This window comes from Aulostomus chinensis, chromosome 16 (assembly GCF_037954235.1).
Source record: "Aulostomus chinensis isolate RoL2024-O1b breed Wild chromosome 16, RoL_Achi_v1.0, whole genome shotgun sequence".
Classification (NCBI taxonomy): domain Eukaryota; kingdom Metazoa; phylum Chordata; class Actinopteri; order Syngnathiformes; family Aulostomidae; genus Aulostomus; species Aulostomus chinensis.
The window spans coordinates 10,852,909-10,879,923 of record NC_141335.1 but is presented as its reverse complement, the minus strand read 5'-3'; the positions used below and the strand labels follow the sequence as shown (position 1 = coordinate 10,879,923).

General features: G+C 40.7%; 1 protein-coding gene across 10 annotated transcripts in view; it reads left to right on the top strand.

Moving 5' to 3' along the window:
* kcnma1a (potassium large conductance calcium-activated channel, subfamily M, alpha member 1a) overlaps positions 1-27,015 on the top strand; it is a 158,811-nt gene that overhangs the window by 22,860 nt on the left and 108,936 nt on the right. For all 10 annotated transcript variants that reach the window (XM_086180563.1, XM_086180558.1, XM_086180554.1 and 7 more), the window contains exon 2: positions 20,048-20,215. In XM_086180563.1, coding sequence (XP_086036689.1) covers positions 20,048-20,215 — 168 coding nt within the window. The remainder of the gene's footprint in view (positions 1-20,047; positions 20,216-27,015) is intronic.

The window sequence follows — 27,015 nt, the reverse complement described above, 5'->3', positions numbered from 1 at the left end:
TATCTATATCTACCGTATATCTACGTATATTCATTATCTATGCATAAATATATGTGTATTTATGTGTATATATTTGTAAATGTGTATATACAGTATATATATATATATATATATATATATATATATATATATATATTCTATGATCTAAGATGTAAGTTCTCTTCTCTTTTTTTAATAGCCTTTATTGCTTTAGTTGGTGTAAACAAAAAATAGTGATGGTTGAAGGTGTTATCATAATCTCATGATCAAGATTGGTTTTTGTTGCGTTTTTTTTTATATTTCAGTCAAAGATTACTTACAAGGAAAAATACTCCAATAACCTCAAACATCTTAACTTCTTGCATCTACTTCAGTTTCCAATTTAAGTTGTAGTTAAACATTTTTAACTTTTGAACTGGGAAATTCTTTATTTGGCTTAAAATAACATATAAAAACCACTTGCTAAAGTCAAATGGTTTCGCTATAATTTCAAAGTGGCAGATGCATATTAGATCAAATTTTTCCATCTTCTGCTGTTATATAAATATGTAAATATGACATTGGAGTTAACTCAGTACTACAAAACTCACATCAGGGCCAGAGAAATGCTTCCAGTAATCTGATTTTATTTCCATTAAGATATGTAAAGGGAAGTCATTTTCAGTTAGGAAAAGCAGTTAAAGGGTCAGAACGGTCACAAAAAAAAAAAAAAAACATTGGCTGGAAAATAAATGTCAGTTCACATTTTCATTTGGAACTTCGCTCATTTAAATGGTTCATTCACTTGGATTTTGGGTTCATGGAGATGGAGAAGGGATTATTAGTTGGGAGGTGATGCAACACTGCGGACAAATTGACCTTACAACATACTTTGTGCATTTATGATCATGATGATGAGATTTTTATTGCATCCGTAATGACAACTCCTTAACCAGATTATAGATAACGGAGAAATATAATCTGATCAACAAACCGGCACTTCCAGTCCATTTAGTAGTGTTTTTGAAAAAGTTATCTTTATCACACTGAACAGGTGAACAGGACTTGAGGTGGGCAATGCTTTTAATGGGCATCTGCAAAATTGTTTTTATTATTATTATTATTATTATTATTAACTAGGACATTAGGGCTCCTTTTTTTGCTTGTAATCTAATAACATCTCAAGAACACCTTTGGAGAATTTCTCTCAACTTTCTCTACTTTGACCTAAGGTTGAATTGATTGGGTTTTGTCGGACAAAGATACTAAGGTGAACTTATTACCTTTTATAAAATCCCTTCAAAGTTACATACAGTGTGTTATGGACTCTAGATCTAGAAAAAAGTGCCAGGGTGCAGAGTGTGCAGTCCTACTCTAACAGAGATGCTCATGTCACACATGTCTATCAGAGGCAGGATGTAAACAAGTCTCTTGCTTTGCAATATGCATGTTGTGCTAAATGCTAAAAGGTCAATGTCTAGGCTAAAGAAATGTTCCTTCATGCTAACGTGATAGGAGTGCAACGTCTATTGAGAGTATTTGAAGCAATGGTAGCACTTGGGCTCATTGTATCCGCAAGAAAAACAAAATTGATACGTGAATTCCTTAATTTCTTCTGCTGTTTGGCTACTAAATACTCAGAGAAGCTGACGCGGAGATGATCTGTTACTGTGTGCACTCAATTTGATGCCATGAAAACAGAACAATTTTAGTTGACGATGCAAAAAGTTTTTCCCTTTAAAAAAAAAAAAAAAATCCATTCTGCAGATAATCCCCTCTAAATTCTACACACAGCACCTTTAAATTAACATCAACAGGAAAGCCAAGAACTGTAAATGAATCGATGATGAAAACGCATGGTTGCTACTTTCCAACTGTTGAATGATCTCCCTCTGATTACTCCACACACAAATACATCAACACTACCCTCATCTCTCTCACAGACATTTTTTTCCCTCTCTGTCTCTCTCTCTCACTCACTCTCTCTCCCTGTCTTTCTATGGCTGCCGGCCTTTCTTTTTTTCCTCCCTGTTGCTCTGCTTCTGTCCCTCTCTACACCCCTTCCTGCAAACCTCCCCTCCCACACACTCTGTCTCACACACCTACTGTCTGCCCGCCAGGTCTCTGTTGCTAAGCGACAAGCGATGAACGATGGACTGCTCTTATGAGAACGACGTTTGTCCATCAGGAGCGTTACCATTTATGTTTGTGTGTGTGTGTGTGTGCGTGCGTGCGTGTGCGTGCGCACATACACCGGTTTAACAAGTTGTAGCAGATTCCATGAATGCATGTGAGAATCTTGCTTACACTGAAAAACAACCCTGAATTTAAATGCATTTCAACGAATTCAGTGATCAAACTTTAAAACCTTTTTTTTTCTTTTATGGAAATATGTATCAAACACCCTGGATAAATGAGGCATTGTCAACTAATTGTTTGAAAGATTTCAAATAAAAATCATAAACATATGCAAGTCATCAATATATGAATAATAAAAATTGACCGTTTGTTGTAATCTGAAGCTGCTTCTGAACTTCCTTGAACCACCACGGCGCTCCTCCCCATCCCTCCCTCACTCCGTCTCATGTTACCAAGCTGAGAATTTCCCACTTGCTTCATCCCTTTTGATTAGTCCCCTGGGTTCCTCCGGCTTTTATTTTGACAAATGAGCCTGATGTTGAGCACTAAAAAGCACTTACAACAATATTGATTAACAGTAGCTATTAGCCTGTGAAGAGGAGAGCAAGATGTTCTAATACAGTAAACCTTCGCCGGTTATACCCAGAGCCTGTTGAATAAATTCACTGAAGCTGGGGATTAGTGACGTGGATTTCTCACTGCTGCATCGGAAGAGAAGCTCATGAGCTGAAAGTTACTTTACTGCAACTGGTATAAGGCATCCAGATGAGTGGATTACCAGCGCCGGGTCTTAGCCGTGTAGCTCCAGATAAAGCTGAAATGAAAACAGCCTTCGCTGTGATGTAAAGGACATTGTACCGTTGACGTAAAAGCTTTGCATAGTTGTTCATTTTGGTAGTTAAGCCTCAGTAAGATGTTTTTATGCGGATCAAAACAGAGTAACTGTCCTAGGTGTCATTAGTGGTTGACTGATAGTCGTGGGTGATAAAATAGTATCCGGGTATTTCATGTCATAATAGTACTTTTCTGCCACAAGACACACAATAATGAGCAAACACAAAATCCATCCATCGTCATCTTCCGCTTATTCCTACACATTAAGGGTCGCGGGGGGGCTGGAGCCTATCCCAGCGTCAACGGGCGAGAGGCGGGGTTCACCCGGGACAGGTCGCCAGTCCATCGCAGCAGGGCCAACATAGAGACGAACAACCATTCACACTCACATTCATACCTACGGTCAATTTAGAGTATCAATCAGCCTTGTCCCCAATTGCATGTTTTTGGATGGTGGGAAGAAGGCGAATACCAGAGAGAACCCACACAGGAACAGGGAGAACATGCAAACTCCACACAGAAAGATCCCGTGCCCGAGCCGGGACTCGAACCCAGAACCTTCTTGCTGTGAGGCCACAGTGCTGACCACTGCACCACTGTGCAGCCAAACACAAAATATTTACAAATAATACTCAATCACTTCTCCAACAAAATCCAATTTTGAATCCAATCATTTAAGCAAAAAAAGAAATTCATTCATTCATTCATTCATTTATATTGGTTTACTCACTCTATTCTGTGTATTACAAGACAACAACTACACGATACATTTAGCGTCACAATGATTCTACACATTCCATGAACAAACATGAGCAGAAAGTAGAAAACCCTTTTAATATTTTTATGAATAATAACATGAGTTAAGGACCAAGATGGTCCACCCTCCTGTGTTTACTCCTGTTATTGTATATTGAAAACAGCAGTATATGCTAACACAATTACTGCTGCCTCAGCATTTATACGGCTGTGTCTTCGTAATGTCCGGTTATTTTATCTTTACGCGTTCTTAGGAATCGAATTATGTTTGATCCGAATTTGGAAATCACTACTCAAGATTTTCATCTTTACTCCGTAAGGTGTGTTGAGATGTACATCTGCCTTTATCCACTAAGTTTTGATCTATCTTAAGGCAATTAAAAAAAGAATAGAATAAAGAGTTTGCAATTAATACATGACAGTTCAACTGTACGTACCGTCATACACCATGACTGTAATAATAAGAGAAAACATACTCAATCACTGTGAGAATTTGAAGCAATTTATCTTGAAAAATATGATATAGCCAAAAATCATTTCAGTGGTTGACGCTGATATCTCAGAGAGCAGGGAGGTAATACAGATATCATGTTCTTGCTTTTGCTTTTGACAAAATAAACCAGTTTAATAATTATAGGATTGTTGAACTGATAAAAAGGTTTTTTTTTTCCACCCTGTTTTTGTCTGCATTGCCTCTAGTTGTTTATGTGTCTCTCTTGCACTTACGTGGAATACAAATCATCCAATTGTCCAAAAGTGATAAAAAGAAATTATACTTTTTATGCTTTACAGAAAAAAGTGAAAAACATCCTTTTTAATTTCGGTGGCCTTGGAAGTGATGTACCAAAAAAAGAGAGCCATTGATCAACATCGAGCCATTTGTGTTGCATTTAAGGGGCACGCACGCACTCTTCCCTTGTTGTCTGGTATGGTTTCATAAAGTCTGTCCTCGTCTCATGTACATGCAGCCGTGACATGTTCTGCGTGTCACCCTCAGTAACTCGTCCTTGACTTGTTACAGTGCTGCCGTGATCAAGAGCCGGCTGTGGACAGTAGAAGCCAGCTGATTCAGTCTTCACATCATCCTATGTGAAAGCTGCTGCCAACTCTCTAATGCACCCTGACGACACTTTTTATTTTTGTGCTGCATTTTCAGTCTTGTTTGTTTGAGCTCAACAGTGTAGCCTGTGTTAAGCCTGTGAGGGTCAAATATCTGACTAGGGGGAGGTGGTTTTGTCCATCCATATACCCGCATCCCCCCCACAGCATTGCCATCACGGGGAATGCCTCTCTGGAGTTGACCTCAGGTGAAAGGCAATCCCACTTTACGTTTGTCAGCTCCTTAAATCCCCAAACGTGTTCCAAACATAATAACAATGCCACATCAGAGCGGGAACCGGAGCTGAAGCTCATCTTACACAAACAAACATGCTTTGACTGGTCTACAGCGTTCTTCCTCTGAGCTGTGTGCTGTCTATTGAGGCTTGATTGTTTTTTCTACCCTAAAAATCCTTTGATTTTTTTAGCGCTGAGAAGAGAGAGAGAGAGAGAGAGAGAGAGACAGAGAGAGAGAGAGAGAGAGAGAGAGAGAGAGAATGCCTCAGTCTCTCCCCGCTGGCTTATTTTACACTTGACATCACATGAAGGCTTAACGCTGTGCAGTCCGGTCCAGTCTCCATTGAAAGGCAGTGACCTTTCCTGTAAACACACAGATTGGTTTGCTACGCTGCCATCTTGCATAATTACTCGACTCTCTGTAGGCTTTAGAACACGTATAGACACTTGCTGTGGCTCTTCAAGACCAGACTCCAGCTCTTCTTAATAGATCTTGTTAGCGGAGGTCAAAGTCTTTCTGTCTGGGTTCACAGTAAAGAAACACAACCTTCCCCGCGGAGCATGTTGGGAGTCTTCGTTGAAGGCTGATATGAGAACACAAACCATCACAATCCCCGTATCACTGTTTCCTTATTCTTACTTCAGGGTTCGAACTTGCAAATTCTCTATGAAGGCAGCTGATTTATTTCCCCCAGTGGGAGGCGTGAGATCTAAATTTAAAATGATTAAATGACCCTCCAGTTAGAAAATCATTTGCACTTCCGTTCGTTAGCCTCTCAGCTGTTCTCAAATCAAGGGCAGGTCTCTGAATCATTTGGCTCTGATGGCTTTTTTTTTTCCCCCCAACTGCCTTGAACAAGAAGACTTCTGAAATAACATAGATGACCCCTATATTGTACACACTTGATGTTTTCTTCCGCATCAAACATAGTATAAGCCATACTCTTGTGTAGCGCTGGCAGAGATTTTAGGAGTATTACTGCATCGGGGGAAGATAAAGGTAAAGAGACCTGTCTCTCCAACGGAGAGCCTAATCTCCGTGGGCTCTTCAAGCGTCTCTTAAGCTGCCTGAGTGGAGGGAGTAAAAAGAAGAGGAGGAGGAGGTGAAGGGGAGATTACAGATGAGATGGATGGGAAGACGGAGGGATATGTGGTCACACTAGTTAACCTGGTTGATTTAGGGTCAGCCAGCTGTAAATGTGGGTAATAGCGAGGTTGATTAGATGATGGATGAGGAGGAGAGGATGTATCAGAATAGATTGTATTTTAAGGAGAGGTTATCGAATGTGAAAACAAAAAAATTGTGAGCACGTGAAAAAGGGTAAAGACATTTTCTTAAATAGATAATTGAACCTTCAGCCTGCTGAATGTCACACTTCACACTTGTATCTGAGCATTGAAAATGAATTTGGCACTAGAATCAGAGCTTACAAAAACATTTGACACATCTTCTGTTTTGGCATGTCGAGCGACTGTGCTAATGCTTAGTCATTCATATCTTATGCATGGACAGCGTTTCATCATCTCCCACTCGTGTATTGGTTTGTTGTGTCACTGGTTCTGATGTGATTGATTCCTCTAAAATAAAGTGGCGTTTAGTTTTTTTTTTTTTTTTAATTTAGAGCATAGAGCATAGAGCGGAGGACAGCCTATAACTGGGTTGTCTATCATTATTGAAAGAAACGCTAACATAACGCTAACGCTAACATGACTCACCAGCTGAAATGCTCACCTATGGCCACAAAGTTTGATGGCTTAGTTTTCTGTTACTGTATCATGTAAATGCAGTGTTTGTTTTTTTCAAATGCAGGTCTGTCCACTTAAAAAAGCGGATTGATCCTGTTCCCACCGCGACTGGGGAACTCGTTTTCTCTCTCTTTTTGTTCCTGGAGCGTCACATCACAAATGTCATCAACACTAGTGAGAAGTGAACGGTGCTGAACAAAAAGAGCAGTTTCAGCTCTCTGGCTTTTGTAGTCTTTGGCACAACAGGAAGCAGCATGGAGCAGAGTGACATTTTTTCCGTGGTTACTATTTTCTATCTTTTGGTCCATTTTTGTTTGTCAAACTCGACTCAGACTGAACAATGATGAGGAGAAGAATTTGCAGCTAAAACCACAAGCTACAGTTGCTTCATTGATATGTTTATATTGTTAATGGTGGAGCCTCGACTACTTGTTGTATTTGGATTTGAGATGGAAAGCGCCAGATTTGGGCCAAAACTCAGGTTTTGTGTTTGCATTAATGTCAATCCCAGTTTGAGGAAACAGACACCCTCATTCACTGCAGAGTCATTAGGCCCGGGAAGGAACGAACAAAATGTTCCCACTGTGTTGGATTTGCCAGTTTGGACCACAGGCTATCATGCAATGCTAATAATAATAATGATATAAATATAATACTAGACGAGTATACAAATAATTTTTTCTCTGTATTATTGTGCCTGACCTGTATGACATTACACAAGTGGGACAAAAAAAATGTCAATGCTCTAGCCAAGGATAAAAAAGAGGCAAATCACAGGGATAGTAGCAAGGATAATTTAAACTAGCCCTGTTATTTGAAAAAGAATAATGAAAAAATTAGGATACAAAAAAAAAAATCTGGGTAAGAAAAAGCAGTGAAAACCTCTGAGGGATACTTACATCTGCTAAAAAAGTTACGCCGTTCCAAAGGAATCAAGAAGAAACAAGGACTGGGAAGATAGAGATGATACGGACAATAGGATTTGCTCCCCAAAAGATAAAGTGACTATTACCTCAATTCCTGCACTGTCACCTGCAACTCACACAAACACAAGCTCAGTGAAAGCTAGTACACGCATCCGCTACTTTGGCAAAAAATAAATAAATAAAAAAGCAGATATACCAGTCATGTGTGGCTCTTGCTCTTTATAGAGCGAGGTCATTGATCAGTGCAGGTTAGACAGCAGGGAGCCAATTAGGGCAATAGCTGCAGGCTCGGTTGGTTTCCGCTCTCGGAAACGCAGAAGGTTCTGGAGAAGGTAACGGGTGCCGCTTTCACCTGTCTGTTTTATTGACAGAGATGTATTTAGGAAGCGATCTCATTAAAGTGTTGTGAGGGCAATAGGAGCTCAGGGCTGAGACGGGTGACTGCTTGATAAAACTGTTGGAGTTGTTGTTGCTGTTGTTGTTCTCAGCACCTCTTTAAATTCTCCGAGGGCCACAAAAGAAACTAGAGCTTTTGAGAGGAAATACTTTTTAGCTCATTAGCAGGTTTCAGAAAAATGTTATTTATGCAACAAAACACAAATAAGCAAATATGAATCAGAGGAGCGGCGGCACGGTGGTGCAGTGGTTAGCACTGTTGCCTCACAGCGAGAAGGTTCCGAGTTCAAGCGCGGCTCAGGTCTTTCTGTGTGGAGTCTGCATGTTCTCCCCGTGCCTGCATGGGTTCTCCGGCTTCCTCCCACAGTCCAAAGACATTGAGAGGGGACGAGGCTGATTGATACTCTAAATTGACCGTAGGTGTAACTGTGAGTGTGAATGGTTATCTGTCTCTATGTGTTGGCCCTGCGATGGACTGGTGACCTGTCCAGGGTGAACCCCGCCTCTCGTCGTAGCCGTGGGACACAACAGTGACAGAGTTTATATTCAAAGAGCTTGTCAGACGAGAGTTTGTAGATGTGGAATCTTCATTTACGCAGTTTATAAGTCATAAAGAGTTGTTTTAAGTCCACATAACTGCAGGGGATATTTTTCTTTTATTTGACATTTATTCAGCTGAGACTATGTCTACATTGTAGCTTACATTACACAGTAAATACGTTAAAGTTAATACGTGTAGTCCCCGGGCATGTCAGTGGCATTGCATGCAAGTAGAAAGCAATGAAGAATATTAACACTGCAACAGTATTTCACTTTACACGAGAGCTGCAGATTTAAACATGCCCCTGATTCTCTTAAAGTCAGATTTACAGCTTCTATTTTTCCTTTTTTTGTGGAATATTCCAAGTGTAGTGCAGGACCTTTATGTACAGAATGTTCCAACACTGCGTGACAAGAGACGCAACCAAAAGTGCTCCCTCTAACTGGAACAACCCAGTCCCCTGGTTTTGGACCTTGTGGGTCTGTCATTGTTCTGTCTGCCTTAGAAGCAATGGAGCAAGACTGTAAAGGAGCTTTACAAACTCTTAAGAATGTAAGATGTCTTTATTAATTAGCTGCATGTGTTTATGCAACAGTGATTGACCTCTAACATCTGCTTTTATTAGAGTATACCTTTTAATATCTCAAGAATGTGTCAATTTGGGACAAAAAGATTCTATCTACTTAGTTGGGTTCTTTATTGCTGAATGTTTCGCTGGTTCTTCTAGTGGTTCCACAGTCAGAAGGTCCACACAGGCTGTGAGCTAGCAAGGAAGACTATTACCTCCTGATTCATTGGGGTGGTGAGCGATGCTGACACAAACGGAGGCCCAGATGAAATAGAAATCAATCATAGCCTTTAACAGTAACACACACACACACACACACACTCACACAAAAATGTACATACAGGGACACACCATACACTATTAAATTGTCCTGCGCCCTTGAATGAATGAAAGTCCAATTTTTTTTTTCAGAGCAATGTTATAAAACTCAGTCAACCTCCAGTGTATTAGCTGAGCAGATGGAGGCTTTTAAGCTGCAAGAAAATCCCAAGTGTCAATTAGACATCACAACGTCATTCAACGCGAAGGATGACAGACAATTGCAACGAATGAAAAAAAAAGAAAAGAAAAGATAAAAAAAGTTAAACTACAAAACATCCCGAGGCATGTGTGGACGTGTATCTCTAGTGATGTCTAAAAGCTTCAGGGTCTTGTTTAGCTTTGTGCTTGACTTGAATGCGCCGCATTTATATTCATTCGATAACATTCATTCACATTTACATCGGAGGAAATGTCGGAAATCAGCCCTCAGGTGATTTCGCCACTGATGGTTACAGAATGATAAAGGCTGATGTCATTTTTTTTCATTCCACCTACTTTCTGATTGGATGATACAACATGAGCCAACCCCACCCCCCCAAACCCCCACTTCTGAGATCACGCAGAAGGTTGCAGTCTGGGTCAAAACACATCTTAGTCATTTATGTAAAATGTCCTCATAAGTTAAAGAATTCAACAAAGCATTATTCTTTTGCTGCAGATTATCTCAACTGTTGGCGATGGGATGAATTAATCTCATGTTAGCAATGATGTTGAAGGATGTTTGATTTATTTAATGAATCAATATGAAGAATTTCCCTTCAAGACAATCCTGATTTGGAAAGAATCTGAGCTATGGACAGGCTTTGGCCCTTTAAACACAATAGGATACAAACTCCTTCATTGTGATCACATAAATTATTGTCAAAATAAGCCAGAATCCACGGATTATATTGGGACTTGCATATTTTCAAAATTACTGAATTTTCGTGACAAACATTTTTTCAATTTCCCAATTTTTACAGCAAACTTTGTTGCAATTTTTCAGGAAATCCACTACAAAATCGAGCGTTTTTGACAGCAGCAAACACAAAAAACTTTTTTTTAAGGAGGCATTTTTAAGGAGCAGAAACCTCCTATAATATATAATATCATATGCACACATGGAGAATACTATGGGTGTGTAATGACTTGGCATTAATATTTTTTTCTACAGTCGCAAGTGGGGATTTAGTCTATGACCCCCACTCCCTCCCTGAGATTAAGCCTAAAGGGAAAACTCATTTCTACCCTTAGCTAAAACTCCTGATCGCAAGTGAAGGTTGGATCCTGATTCGACTGATAACTTTGAGCTCAGACATCCATGAGGAGCTCAGAGTAGAACTGCTGGACCTTGATGTGGAGAAGAGGGCGGGGTTCAGGCCTCTGGTTAGGATGCCTCCTGGGTGCCTCTGGCTAGAGGTGCAACTGGTAAGAGGCCTCTGATGGTAGCCTCAGAACATCCTGGAGGGATTTTAAACCTTGTCTGGCCTGGGAATGCCTCGGGGGTCCTCCAGGAGGAGCTGGAGTGGGCTGCTGGGGAGAGGGATGTATGGGTAACCATGCTCGTTCTGCATCCATCACAACATGGTTCCATATTCGCACGATGGGAATCTACATAATGTCTGCTCTTCCATTACTGGGTTTATTATCTGCACTTGCAGTCAAATACAGTGGAAGCAGAAGAGGCAGTGAGTTCTGTATCATAACCGGAGGGCCTAATCTGTTACGAGGGTGAAATATTTGGCTTCGTAGATCAATGAGGTATACGATCAGCCTTGAGCTTTCTGACAGGGTATTAATATATCGATTTTCTTGTGTGTGAGAGAGATGTGATTGTAATTGTTCAGCCATGTAGTGAAACCTGAGGTGATAGTTGGTTTGTCCTGCTGACAGTGAAAGCTTTCGACTGCCAAACAACTAAATTGAATAGAGGTGAGGCTCAGGTGAACTCTCATCCCAGTGTGATATCAGATCTTCCGAGCTGGTGCGAGCCTTACAGACCTCTCAGGCCAGCTGGGCCGAGACTATGGGTTAGTGGTGCAAAATCATACTGTCATCATCAGTATCGGCAGGTATTGGTCATTTCTTAAATATATCTGTAATCAGTCTGATGCCCGATTTTAATATCGGCCCTGGAAATCAAGATCACTTTGATTTATTTCTGCTTTTCATTGTTGCTTATGATGAAGCTACATTGAAATGTATGCACATTGACAAAAAAAAAAGTTACTTTTCAGAATTTAGCTTATGTGTTTTTCATTTTAAACAAAATGTTTATATCATATAAACTTGTTCATAGTAATACTGTTAGTTATTGACCAAATTAGTTGTAAAATATTTGCATATCTGCACAAAATCAAATATTGTGTATCCCTGTTAATTTCTCCTATATTTTTTTCTTTTTCTGTATCGATTGTTACGTCAATACACCTGGAAAAATACCTCATTGGAAAGGCAGTACCTGTACTTACATTGCTTTGAATTAATGTTCTTTCCCATTCTCATAATTTTTATTCTGAGTGCATTTCATTGTTTTTATCCTCCTTGTTGCTTCCGTTGGTTTCTCTGTAAAGCCTATGCGTTGCCTCTGGTATGTTATGTGCTCTACAAATATATTTGTCTTGCCTTGAGCAAAGCTTTTTACAGGGGAAATGTTCTGATGGAAAACTTCCATATGGATTTTTTTTTTATTATATAGCCCACATCTTTAGTATGCCCCCATTTAAGCTGTTCCCCGTCTTTTATATGCTGACATTAAGATGATAAAATCCAAAGACATTATGGATGACCTTTCAATCTCCCACAATTCACAGCCTTGTCTATTTTTATCCTGGACCACTGGGGCTTGAAATATTGTATCAATGGAAGAGGCGCAGTACAGCATTCTGAATTAAATGGGCTGTACATTCAAGATTTCCTTCTTTCATACCACCCCAGTCGAAGGGAAGTAATGTAGATGTGCGTCTTTATTTCTGTCCTCTTTTGTTTGAGCGGAAGGACATGAAAGGATGTCTTACAGCGTGCGCTGGCAGGCTTACATTACTGTCGTATTGTTTCTCTGAACTAGCTGAGGAAACGTCACAAACAGGACAAAAACCTACTCTGCGTGGAGCCATTTTGAAGAATGACAGTTGGGTGTGCTGTCCAGTAGAGATGCAGAGAGATGTTGTAAAACCGCTTTGGCTTGTCTTTCCTGTTTGCAGACATTGTGGATGTCATGTATTTAGTTTTAGTGTCCACAAATCGTCTGATCCCACTCTGGCTCCTGCAGGGCTCAAAATAGGCTCTGGCGCAGAGGGGGCAGCACAGGACTAATGTGATTCTAGGGATGGACAATCTTTTCAGTGACGCTTATAGCTTCAGTGTCCTTGGTGAGACCAGTGATCACGCTGATGTTCTATTTTTGTATTTGCAGTGTTAGTATTAGAGTTAGGTTATTGTTAGATAGAAAACTTTTTGGTGCAGGATATTGACATTTTTTATTTCCTAAACCTCATTTACGTAGCTGCTGTATGAAGCTCCCAAAAAACAGCAAACACCGGCTAACATCTGGCTTTTGTCTAAAATTGGAAAGGGTCAACTCACTCTGTAGTAGGTTATTACAATTATAGAATTTGTGAATCTCAACCCATATCCATGAAAATACCCAATACACATTATCATCGATACCATGGGGGTAATATTTTGCTGAAGAAGTTGCTTGAACCTAGCTTTCCCTGAACTGAAAACGGGGATCTGATCCACGCATGTTGCAGTTACCCATCCTTGTTTGTGTAGTTCACGAGTCAACACAAAGGCAAAGAACTGAAGGTACTTTTTCCTGGATTATATTGCGAATGAATATCATCCATCCAACTTCTACTGCTTATTCTGTTAAGGGTCGCGGGGGCTGGAGCCTATCCAAAGAGCCTTCGGACGAGAGGCGGGGTTCACCCTGGACAGGTCGCCAGTCCATCACAGGGCCAACACATAGAGACAGACAACCATTCACACTCACAGTCACACCTACGGTCAATTTAGAGTATCAGTCAGCCTCGTCCCCTCTTGATGTCTTTGGACTGTGGGAGGAGGCTGGAGTACCAGAGAGAACCCACACAGGAACAGGGAGAACATGCAGACTCCACACAGAAAGACCCTGTGCTGGAGCTGGGGCTCGAACCCGGAACCTTCTTGCTGTGAGGCGACAGTGCTGACCACTGCACCAGCATGGTGCCCCAATGAATATTAAAAAAAAAAAAAAAAAAAAACCAGAAGAAAAAATTGTAATCGATTAGTACGAGTATTGCTATTTTTGACAACCCTACTCTGTAGAAGAAAACTGGTATTTCTCTGGCTCACTTGGTATTTGTTTGCCTTTTTACCAATAAATTCTTTGACTTTTTGGCCATCTCTGGAGCTCCAGCATCATTCAATTGGCGTTGAGTTTGATAAAAAAAAACAACAACCTGTCACTGCCCCCTACACTGCCTTCTACTGTAAGGTTTCCTTTTTTAAAATGCAGAGTTTAAAACCCCCCTGCATGTATGCAGATATGTGCGGTAAGAAAAGGTTAGAACACTACATTTCCATGGCGTTTCTTAAAAAATGAGGGTTTACTACACAAATGGCACACGTTTGGAAAATGTACTGCACCACATGTGCAGACTTCAGTCTCCATAAATGAGTTATGTGTTGTGATGAGAAACAGGAATGTGTGGTGAGTGCCGTGTGCGGACTGCATTCCCGGCCTTACCTGTGTAATCCATAAATCAAACGTATGGCAGCCTAGGTAAGCTCTTAACCTCTGGATCAACAGGCTTTGGCCCGTAGATCCCCCATCGCCTCAAACTAGAATTATCTTCTTTATTTTTGAACTTTGATCTCTGTTTGCAGCAATACATAGCAGACATAGGTTCTGAGCATCGCATGGATAAAACAATGTATGACCAAGTCGAAGTGTGTGTCCGTTGTTGAGTGAAGGGCCTCCCTGTTCTTCATCCCTATTGCTGTGACCCAGTGCAGGTCTGTAACCCAGGGACACTGGGTAACTGTACCGGCATTAAAATAGCAAACAGGGGGGAACAGAGCGTGTTATGAGATTCACTAGTTTCTCGTCTCCCTGGGTGAGGCTATAAAAAGCCGCTCACACTGGAATAGAGTTTTCCCCAGCGATGCAGACGAAAGCCAGAGGAACAGCTGCGCTAAAGCCAAGTCCTGTTAGATCAGTAGAGTCACATGGGCATGTCTTTCTCTTTCACTCTCTCCTTTTCTTTCTGTCTCATCCCTCACTCTCTCACTTGTCATTTCTATTACTTCTAATGCATCCAGCTATCTTTCACTCATCCTGAAAATTGTCCCATAGTCTGTTTACCTGCCTGTCCTGTGTTTACTCACATTCTTTTTCTTGGTGTCTCTTAATTTCTTTGTCTGTCCCTTTGGCTTTGCTTTACACCCATCATATCTGTCCTCTCTCTTTTATGGGATGTCCTTCTCCGTCTTCCATTTCCCCTTTGACCCTGTCATGTAGAGTTCTCACAGTTTCTCCTTACCTCTCCCTTTTCATGTCAGGTTCTCTTTCTCTGTCTCCCTCTCTCCTCATTATTGCCAAGCCTCCCTAGTGTACTCTGCTAATTGGTACAGTCCTAATATTAACACAGTTCATCTCTCTTATTATGAAGAAGTTTCTTGAAGCAGGAAGATGAACTACATATACACTTTTAAATAGAAACTGCAGAAAGAGCTACATTTACTTCAAAAACTTGAGCACGAGATGTGTTGAATAAGCAACAGTTCAGTTATAGATGTCATTAATTATAGTTTTCAAGCTAGGAATAATCCTCATAATTGGTATGTTTAAGATTAGATCAGATATTTTTTTTTCGATTAACACAGTATTGAATCCATGGTGGATGACCGCAAGGGATGCAATTTGAAGTATATGGATTTTTTTCCCCCCCAAAATTAATTAGTCTTGTACATAAAATGGTTGATTTTATGCATGAAGCACACACAGTAAACAACTGGAATATGCACATTCAGCCATAGCGGGCCACCTCTCCAAACTCTTACAAAACATTTGAAGGAAAAAAAAAACATAAAATACATAATTTACAAGTGTACAAAGAAAACCCATGTTACCGTAGTGTATAACTTCAATCACAAGCCTGGTACCTGATGTAGCGAGTTATGTTAATGCGTCATTTTCCAGGTTTTAAACCATCTGGACCGGTGACAGCAGCGGGTCATAGGCAGTTTGTTGTCCGTCTGTCCCAATCGCGTAGACGTGTCCTCTTGAATATGTTTTTACATGTTACACAAACATCCTTTTGGGTTCAAGGAGGAAATTAAAACTTAAAACTTTGATGATTAAAGTTCCCCGCAACTGTGACTGCACAAACCAAAACTTGCTTATTGTCACGCTCATGTCAAAAAATTTAGCACAGCTTTTTTAACAGTTTGAAATGCTAAAATGATGACATGACAAAGGATAACTTTGCTGTCACATCACAATGTTAAAAAAAACAACTCGCCATACTCAAATTAAATACCCTTAATTCCTGGCAATCCAAGTTATTTGTATATACATTTCTACCACTCTCACCATTTTGTTTTGGTCTGTACCATATCATATCATCACAATCCTTCCCATGATTGCAATTATTCATACTGTCAACATTGTGTTGCTGTGCATACATTTTCTCTAGCTAATTACTTCCACTTTTATGGAACAGGAGGATTTTTTTTTTTTTACAGCCTTTCCATGTGTTTATCCCGGGGTTAGATTATAAATCCTGTGAGTATTAATGCTTGTATTTTTAATGGATTTGTAATCAAGTGTTTGATGATAGTCCGGATTATGTTTTTTATGAGTCAGTGTTTGAAGTGCTCTCGACACTACATGTGCCTGTGACTTGTGACTATACACAAATTGAAGGTTTTTTTTTATGCGAAACGTTCCATGAAATATCACGGTTCAGTTCTAAATCCATATCGCCCACCTCTGGTTTTGGATAGTAACACATTTGCCCCCAGCTACCCCCCCCCCCCCCCCCATCTTCCTGCCTATCTCACTCTCTGGGTTTGACATCACGTGTGTATATATAGCCAGCAGATGGATTCTCCCATGGCAGGCGGCTTTAGCGCTTCACTCTCCCTCAGCTTAGGCCTACCGCCGGCCACTCAAATGAACTAGAAACAATATCTTGTTTACATTGTCTCTTCTGATCTGCCCAACCATCATTTTGTGACTGCATCCATTATTCATGTGTTCCGCTCCCCTACACACGTGCCTGCATGCACATACACACTGACACATTACTGCTGCTGATTGTGTCCCAGTGCTCAGGTGTGTTCCCAGATTAATTTAGAGGTCACACCGCCCAAGAAGGGAATTTAAAATCTGAAACACCTTCATTGACATGAAATACACTTAAATTAATGTGCCATTTGCACTTAAGCGATGCCATTGTTTGTTGCTTTCATGACCCCAGAGACAAAACGGCAAAGAATGCAGGTACTTGACAGTGGCACAGTACTGTAGTACTGGCATTAAGGGGTGTTTTCCCCCTGTGGTGTATACTATATGCACATTGGGTGTGAGATTGTCATGGCCCTCTGGATAATAGAAGTAACTTCTGGACACAGACATGCATATACTAGGCCACCACAACATGCCTGGAGTGTTTTTGAGCAGGCACACAGCCAATCAGTGTGAAACCTTAGACATCCCTGTGCACACTGACCCATGCATGCATACACACTTTGCTGAGTATTTGCAGCATGTGACCGGCGAGACGCATGCCGGCTACGTAGTCAAATGAGTACCGGAAAATTGTGGATGAGAATGCAGAGGGGTGGTGAGTGCTATGGTGTCGTTTAGCCTGCACATTCATTTGACTATCTACAATTCAGGACACAGACTCTTCCTGTTTAAATGTAACATCCATCCATCCATCCATCCATTTTCTTCCACTTTTCCTGTTAAGGGGCGGGGCTGGAGCCTATCCCGACAGCTTTCGAGTGTGAGATACACAGAAAGACCGCTGCTGGAGCTTGGGCTCAAACTCAGAACCTTCTTGCTGTGAGACGACAGTGCTAACCACTGCTCCTACATATAACGTGTGAAATAGATTTAAATGTTTTTACAATAGTGTGTAGAATTAAATAATTTAACAATTTCAAATTAGATGTGAAGTAGCCCAACATTATTTGGTTTCAAATTATATATAACAAGTAAGAGGTTGAGAAAAAAAAAGACATTTGATTAGCTCTGGAAATTTGGAAGTTTAGCCAATACTAGGCACAAAAAAACATCTTGGGTTAGCAGAATTCTCGATTTAAGACCTACATTTGTGGAGTGAAAGTGTTACATGAACCAACACAAACCTCAATTGTCCTCTGAGCGACATCAGACTCAAGTGTCTTTTATTCACTTATTCCCGGACATATATTTCTCACTTTCCTCACAGCTGCAGTTTGCACTGGTTTGTAGCACCGCTGAACTAGCTAACCAAATATTCATGCAGGGACTTCAACATGATCTATATTTTTTATTACAGAACTAACGTAGAACTGATTACTTGAATGAAACATTGTTCCTGTCTACTTCTGTGGTATGGAAGCCTGCATGGACACAATGATGGCAGGAAAAGACAGGTTTACGCGCCTCCTGGTAGCATCATCATTGTTAGCAACAATAGCGCTATTAAATGGCCCCTCTGGAGAAAGTTAGCTGGGTTTGCTAGTTTACTTTTAGGTGTGTGTGAGCTTTCTTGCTGTATTCCTTGTTATGCATATAAGTCTGGAATGCACCTGTGTGTTTTTGATTATTCATTTTCATATAAGTTAAGATATACATCTTTTTTAGGGGGAACTTCCAGCATTTAAGTTCCAAATTAAATACCTTTGAATGGATTTATATTTTTACTCCACATATACACACAGAGAAATTATTTCAAATTGACAGGAGATCAATTTCTCCCCTGATGGCTGCTGCCATTAATAACTAGGCTCAGTCTGATCCACAATCATAATAGGTAGTTTTTAAAGTTTGTGAGTACCCTAACATGCAGCTATTTAACAAGTATATAAAGCATAAATAATTGAATTATCCACTGCATTTCTTAGAGGCCCAACGGCAAGAGCAGATAATGATCTAATGACTAAGTCGGGCTTTTTTAGGGCCAGTTTATTGGCATTGTTACGGAGTTGGAATCAAATTAGGAAAATGGCAGCTGTGTCCGTGCCATATCATTATGAAATGTAATCCAATTTGACGAGACAATCCTCTTGAAATGGACGGAGCACTCTCTCGGGCTCATCTGTAATAGCGCTGCTCTTTAGCCATGCAGGAGTGCTCAAGTTGCATTCTTGTTTTTTTATGCTGCACGTGGCCATGTTGGTAACCCCGTCAGTTGCTGGGCATCTTTTTCGCCCCACATGTCTGAGGTGTCAGCACAAATCCTTTTTTTATTTACGTCATCTTTTTTGGGACGTTAGGGTGTCATCAAAACAAACTGTAAAAATGTGACATGTGATGTTCTGGGAACCAAATTTCGCTTTGTTGACACGGTACATAATCTTCTTTGATGGCTACTCGTCACATGTTTCTGTGAGGATGGAGGGAGGGGCATTGCCTAACGTGTAAACTGATCCTACCGCCACGGTGACAGCCACCATCAAGACGATTTAAAGTTATTACAATTCCAAGGATTCCACGTAGATGCCTCACCCATCGTAGTTTTATTAAAGTGAAGGGTGACAAACCTTAACCTTCAATCTGAGTCATGGTGTCATATTAGAATTTTGTAGCCTCAAAGTTGATTTCATCAAGCGTTTTTGGAAAGGAAAGTGCTGAGTGCCTGCTTGTGTCAAATAAAGAGTGGATGGATGGCTGCAGAGGAACAGCTGCATGCAGCGACTCCGCCTAGCAAAGCATGCCACCGAACTGCAGCGTGACTCTGCTCACTTCGTCACGCACAAGAAGGAAGTCGAGAACAAGAATCTTACCTTGAGGAATAATTAGTCTGAAAACTCATGTGTGCAAAATGAAATAAGCGACTAATTCAATCAAAACACGCATTCAACATAAAGCAGATGGATGACGCATCAGTGGCATGATGGCTGAATTTCACCGTCCTTTCTTTCCCCTTGGAGGTTTCAGCTCAACACGACAACACGATCTCAGATGACTGAGAACTGACAGGATGTTGTCTTATAGAAGGAGCTAATAAACGTGATATTCATCAGAACTGGAGTGTTCTTAGGGGCTTTGATGCCTTCTCATCGTTTCTTTTATCCTGACGAAGGTCCACGCTTGACCAAAACACTGATAAATGAATAAATCAAAGTTAAGAAGAATTCTAAAATGAGAGGATTTACTCCCAGCACCACAAATATTTAATGTGTATATGTTGTTTTCATCCTGTGTGATTTATCTGACATTAATATTTCATAGCCTTCCTGTCCTCATTGTGCGTTTTAATTGTTTTTTGTAGATTTCTTTAATCCGTAGAGCATACAAATTTTCTGTTTATCTATGTTCACATAGAATTTTATTTTGTCTTCCAGGAGGCTCAGAAAGTGATCAACCCTGCCAACAATCAGGCAGCAGACAGGGCACCAAAGGGTCCTGATGAGAAGGAGGAGGCCCCGGCCAGTGAGGTGGGATGGATGACTTCGGTCAAAGACTGGGCTGGAGTCATGATCTCTGCTCAGACACTCACTGGCAGAGTTCTGGTAGGTTTTTTTCCCCCCAGTTCAAATAAATGTAAATATTTCAAACTCTAAATCCTCCAACACTTGTGACAGTAATGAGCCAACAATGAGTAAAGAACAGCAGTTTTTCACTCGAGGAAATCGACTTTTTCTGGTTTTCACATCCAAGTTGGCTTTCACATGAATCTAGTGGCGCTGTTAAGAGGACTGATCATTTTGGGCTTCAGCCAGATGAGCTTCAGTCAATATTCTTGAGTCCAGCTTTGAGAATCGTCAGAACAGATGTATGGAGGGATGGGGAGAAATGAATAACTGCAAATAATGAGAATATTCAAGTTTGGAAACTTTCCATGGGAATAAATAGCAATAAATTGGAAACTTTGAATTTAATCATACAAACTGCATACACCTTGTCACATATAGAGGTGACCATTTTGCTGAATACTCTATTTTTGCTGGTTGCCTTAAATATCATTGAATATGTTTATTTAGCCCAGTTATATCTTCAAAATCTATTTGACTGGGTGTAGTACTTGAGGTCAGTACAGTAATGTGTATATTTCTGGACAAGTGGGAAACATTGTGGAAATGGTAATGTTTCAATTTTGCTTGGAACATTTCTAGAAAGTTTCTGTAAATGTATTGGGAACTTAACACCCGTCTGCAACCTTAAAGCAGATACATGCCTTCCCTAATACTTGAAGCTTCTCTCCGTATTTCAGCATCAAAACTTGTTAATAATGACAAATTGTTAGCTAAATGGCATAAACCTGACTCTGAGTAAAAAAAAAAAAATTGTGTGTCAGTATGTGTTTCGTCAGTAGCGTAAAAAAGTCTGCCAGCCCTTGCTGCTACAAAGTATTATAATCATTATATACTGGTTTGTATCAACAGAACTAAAGGAGTATTGTCTCGATTAGCTTAATTCAGTGAAGTCATTACCTGCCCTATGCCAGCTACCTCAGACCCACTGACCCTGAAACACATTGATGAGGCAACACAAATCACTGAGTGTCTGTTGAACTACATCTGAATCGACAGCAATATTGAGAGCCTCTACCATCTTTGTAAGGTGCCACATGTCCCCAAACCCTACTAGCACCTCTGGATTACTCCGCTGTATTATCATGACATAAACACATTGACTCACCTGTTTTATACAGGTCCCACTGGAGATTTCATTGTAGGCCAATTAATTTGATCCCTGCAGAAGCTTGTGGATGTCGAGTCCTGGCTGGATCTCACTTGCCTGGCTGTCACTATCCAGCCTTCTCCCAGCTGTAACGGCCTATGTGCGGCACGCTGTAACTCAGCCTGCTGTGCCTCTGCCAGACGAAACCTATGAATGTGTGTGAACGCATGCTTGTGCACCAGCTTTGTTTACTTGTGAAATGTAGCATATGTGTTGTTCGTGCAGGAGCTAAGAGGCCGTGACTGTGGTTTGTCTCTTGATATGAATTACAGTCTTTCGAACCCTCATTCTTTTAGCTTCATCCCTTCTTCTGCTTGCAGAATCTTTCCTCTTCAGTGCCATCTGTCATGTCATGTCTCAAGCACTTGATCTCATATAAAATGCTTTGCAGCTATTTAAACGGTTCTCGTACTGCTTTAGTTTTCCTGCAATCGTTTTAGCTTCTGTAGCAAGCACCTACAACTCGGATCTCCTCATGGATGCATGTTCCAAAATTTTTTTTTTTTTTAACAAAACCTAATTATCTTGAAATTTTGATTAAACCTCAAACATATCTTGTACTGCTTCACCACAGAATTATGCAATGACTAAAGCTGACAACTGCCTTTCCATCAGCAGCTCCTCATATAGCAAGATGAATGCTACTTATCTGAGCTGAGTGACAAACCGTTAGCACGCTACATATAACTGCTAGCCTCACTTTGTTTGCTACTTTATTAGGTATCAGGATGTCAGTGTATGTGATTTGAACTGAGTTTAGTCCTTCCAAATAAATGCTGAGATTTTTGGGCCTGTTACGGGCAAAAATCCTTGATCCTTGTTTTCTTAAAAAAAACGTGATGGAATATACAAGATACTTCTGCAATTTTATGTGATGAAATTGCGTGAATTTGCAAAAATTACGGGAACTTAGAAAAACTGCGGTTTGATGAATAAGAATGTAAGGAGTCATTTCTTCTGACTTCCTCTGATAAGCAAGCATACTCCATCACAGAAAGTTCTCACCTTGTTTTTATTTCAGGCCTCAATAAACACATGGTTGTAATGTATAGAACATTGATGAATCAAACAAACTCCAAGCTTATTTTTGTTGGCAAGTGAGACTTTTGTGCGGACTTCATCATGTTTTCCTCACGGGGTTTGCAGCTTTCTGATGACATCACTTCACAATGTTCCCAAGAGAACAGGAGGAAAATGGTGGCTCTTGTGTGAAGTAAACGCAATATTTTTCAAATTTCTGAGAAGACGTGTGACATTTTTTCAAAGAAAATGCAGGGCTTATGAAAGCATGCAAGCCCCACATATTTCGTGCATTTTGAATGGAAATCTGTGATTTATGCGGCGACAGTGCAGTGTCTCCCCACATAAATGTGCGGACTTTGGCCGATTATGCGTTGAATTATGCGATTGCATAATCGCCGTCTCTCTGGAGGGACTGAGAGTTACATTCACTGTTACTGTCTCTTCCGTGCCAGATAACGTGCACAAGAATAGCAACTTGAGACCTTTGCAGCTTTCATAACAGCCTGTAATTAATATTTAGGATGTTCTATAGTTAAGGTGGTGCATATTTGCAGCTTTGTATCTAGGACTATTGAAAACTGAAAATTTTAGTTTCTTCTTGCTTCGTACAGGTACTGCATATTACAGTACATAATGGTTTAAAAGAAGGATTTTCAAAGTCTGAGATGGTGTGCCTCCCCTAAAACAAAACACTTTTTTTCAGTACAGATAATTATCTTATTATCTACTCCCATATTTAGCCAAAATCAGCCTAATTTAGCTGTTTTACTTAATTTCAGAGTCCCCAAATGCATGTAATCGTCTAACCTTGAATCATTTATTAGTTTCTGACCTTTGGAATGGAGTCAAATTCCTCCAAAATGGCCGTGTCTCTTAACCGTATTTTTAACCAAATCACGTACAGTTAGGTTGTTCTGCGTATCATTGTCACAGTCGTTTGATAGCTAATATTCTTTCAGCTCCATCTTTGTCTAACACTGACTGGAGCCCCTCTTGTATAAGTTTGCCCCACACAAACCTGTTGTTTTGGGGTTTTGAATGATTCTGTTTTGAATAAAAACTGTGAAAAATCAAACAGTGTGCACTTCCTCACATGAGAAAAATGTAAATACGAGGTGCACTGAAAGAGCAGTGAATAAAGAAGTACAAAAAACTCCAGTATTCTTCGAAAAGACAGTCATGAAGTGGCCACAATAAAATTCATGACTAAACTGTCCTCTTGAGAGTGCCAGAGTTTTTATCCTCTTTAACAGAAACCATTCCTTCACAAATATTTGGTTTTGGCAATTTTACATTTTCACCACAAATATAAACCAATAAAACAAACTTTGGTTTACCTTAATTTATATGTTTCATCTCTTTAGTTTGATGTTGGGCGGCATGGCTCAGAGGTAGAGTGGCCATCTAGCAACCAAGGGTCATTGGTTCGATCCTTACTTCCCCCGGTGACCATGTCGAAGTATCCTTGAGCAAGATACTGAACCCATAATCACTCCTGATGGCCCTGTGATGGACTGGCAACCTGCCCAGGGTGAACTCCACCTCCAATGTCAGTTGGGATAGGCTCTAGCCCCTACTAACCCCCCCCCCCCCCCCCCCCCGGTACCCTTAACAGATAAGCAGTATAGAAAATGGATGGATGGATAGTTTGATGTTATATACATTGGCATTTTTCAGCTCAAAGTAGGTATATTACATACAAAATTGATTGTAATTTAAAGATTTACTCCTCATGGATAGAAATTTGGCATTGAACAACTAGTTTGATACCAGTCCTTCTGTAGTTACATTCAGGGAGCCCATATACTCTCCATCGTAACTTGCACCAGTATTAACACCAGTCTGTTTTGCACAGACTTCCACTTTGCATCTGTGGACTGAATGAAGCAGTAGTGGGTGTAAGCAGAGAGAGATGAATCCAAACTAAAACCCTGTCGTTGTTCATGTTTGCTTGAATGTGACAGTTTCTTCTGCTTGATGAGAGTTGTAGGAAGTTGAGACGAATTGGGGTTTTTCTTTCATGGTGAGGATGCTGAATCCTATAGGGAGCTGTCAATTTACTAAATGAGCCTCTCTTTCATCCCATCCCCACTCGCATGGCTCCGCTGGCACGGGCCACAGCTCGCTCTCACTTTCATCTTCTACTCTGCCTCCCGATCTGCCCTGTATATTTGGAGGCCTGTGAAAGAGAGAGAGGGAGACACAGAGAACTAAAAGAAAGGCAGGAAGAGTGTTGTTTTTAGGGGGTTTCTCTGCATGGAGATATCCTAGTGTATCACCTACTGTGATTTGTGCTACTTCGGGTGGAGCTCATAATTTAGCCCAGCAGGATGTGTTTTGCTTATGGGCTCAGTCTAATAATATGCAGCACGATACCGTATGTGCTGGTGAATGCTCTGTGTAGGTGAATGAGTATCTCCTCATGTGGGTGGGAGGTGTACATTTGTGGATGCATATACGCTCAAATTTTTTCTGCACGTGCATTCCACTTGTGTAGCAGGATGATTTTGTGTGTGTGTGTGTGTGTGTGTGTGTGTGTGTGTGTGTGTGTGGGTGGTTGGATGATTTTTGTGGGACTCTTGCTCTTCCATCAGTGCTTCACCACAGATCAAAATTACGGTGAGAATCCATGTACACAGAACCTGGCTGGTAACCATGGCAACTGCGGTGTAGTGGCGCTCAGTCATCTGACATTAGGGGGGTGTCTCTGCCTGGGAAGAGCAGAGTAGAGCAGAAATAACACACACACACACACGTGCACATATGCATGCACAGAGACACACACACACACGGGTGGGATAAAAGCTTTATGCAGGCTCCGTTCCATCCAGGTGGAAAAGAAAAAGCCACAGTAGATGGAGACAGATTGTGGTCGGGTCTGGTCGGCAGAATCCCCCCACCCCCCCCATTTACTTGTTTGCCTTGATGACTTCAATGTCAGGGAAAGATCAAGTGTCCCCCGAGGCCCATCCATCCAGTAGTAGCAGCAACTTGGCCTAATAGTCTCCTATATGCATCCACACTAATAATTTTAAACACCTTTGCCACTCACATCCACACACAACACCATCGAGTGTTATCAGTCACAACATCCCACAACAATTTGTTACACACCATTCATGTGGCTCTTTCCAGAGAAACAGTCAACATCTGCCTTGACTATCAGAAGTTAATTCAACGTGGATAATGAATTACAGGTGTTGCACACCTTGTTTTCTTTGCTAGCAGCAGTTTATCAGAGGAAACGGCCCTATTCAACCTCAGGAAAACGTGACACCCATCAGCCACAACATTATAAACACCTGCCTAATACTGTGTTGGACCCCAAAACTCTTTGACCTCATGAAGACCTCTGAGGGTGCCCTGTGGTATCTGGCATCAAGATGGTAGCAGCAGAGAAGTCTTGTATTTTTCAAGGTGGGGACTATCCATGGATCCCATGGGTGCTTCATTGGATTGAGACTTGGAGGACTTTGGAGGACAAGTCAATACCTTGAAATTGTTCCTGCAAATGCTGGAGATGCCCTAACACAGTCATCAATCCTCACAGTGTGGCCCTTACTATCAAAGTCGCTCGGACCTTTACCTTTGTACACTTAAGACAAAAAGGGTGCTGCCTAATTTATCCCACCCAATTACAGGTGATTGAAACCGTTAGTGGTTATAATGTTATGGCTGATTGATGGATGTCTGCAAAGCAACAACAACTGAAGGCACCTGGGGATGTAACCTAGCACATGAAGGTAGCATGCATGTTCTATTAATTTACCCAATTTGTAAAGGAATACTCTGGGAAAACTGCTAGTGCGTGTGTACCAAATAAAAAAAAGAAGAAGAAGAAAGGGAAAAAAAATTGTCGTGGATGAGACATTCATATTTTGATCTCATCATCGATGCACACTTGTTACCAGCCATGTTGTCATGAGATGCAGAGAAACCTGAGAGATGCTGCTAGTAAAAATAGCCAATATGGGAGTTCAGTGTTTGCTATCCCACAGCTTATTCAGCAAATGTGTTTCCATCTCCCAATTTGCAAATTAACTCTTTTTTTGCACGAGTCAAAAACCACCTCATGCGAGTTTCCTTTTTTTTTTTTGCTAATTAGGGAATTTATCTTTAAATTCAGGCATTTCCATCCCCCTTTTCCAATGCAATACTTCAAAATGTGCAAAAAAAACAGACACTCTTGCTTCTTGTTTACACTCAAACACTCACATACATGCTTGCGGTGTGTACGTGAACTGTCATGTGATGCAATAACAGACAAAGTAAAAGCCTGAATTAATGCTTGAACTCTTGTGCCGCATTTTTAAATTAAACCTTATTACTGCATCTTTTGTCATGCTGACCTTAACTACTGGTGTGACCAGGACAAGGTCTATTTTGTTCGTAGCGTCTAATGTGACTTTGCTTAACTACTTTGCTCTGATGGAAAAAAGGGATTAAATGAACGTGTATCCATCCATGGTGTGTATAACCTTTAAGACCAGACGTGCTGCATGAGAAACACCTCGTTCTGCTCATTAGCCGCTCTGTTTTCAGAGAAGTCTCATTCCTGAAGCAAAGAGCTGAAAGAGCGGAAAGCTATTATGGTTCATGTCATCGC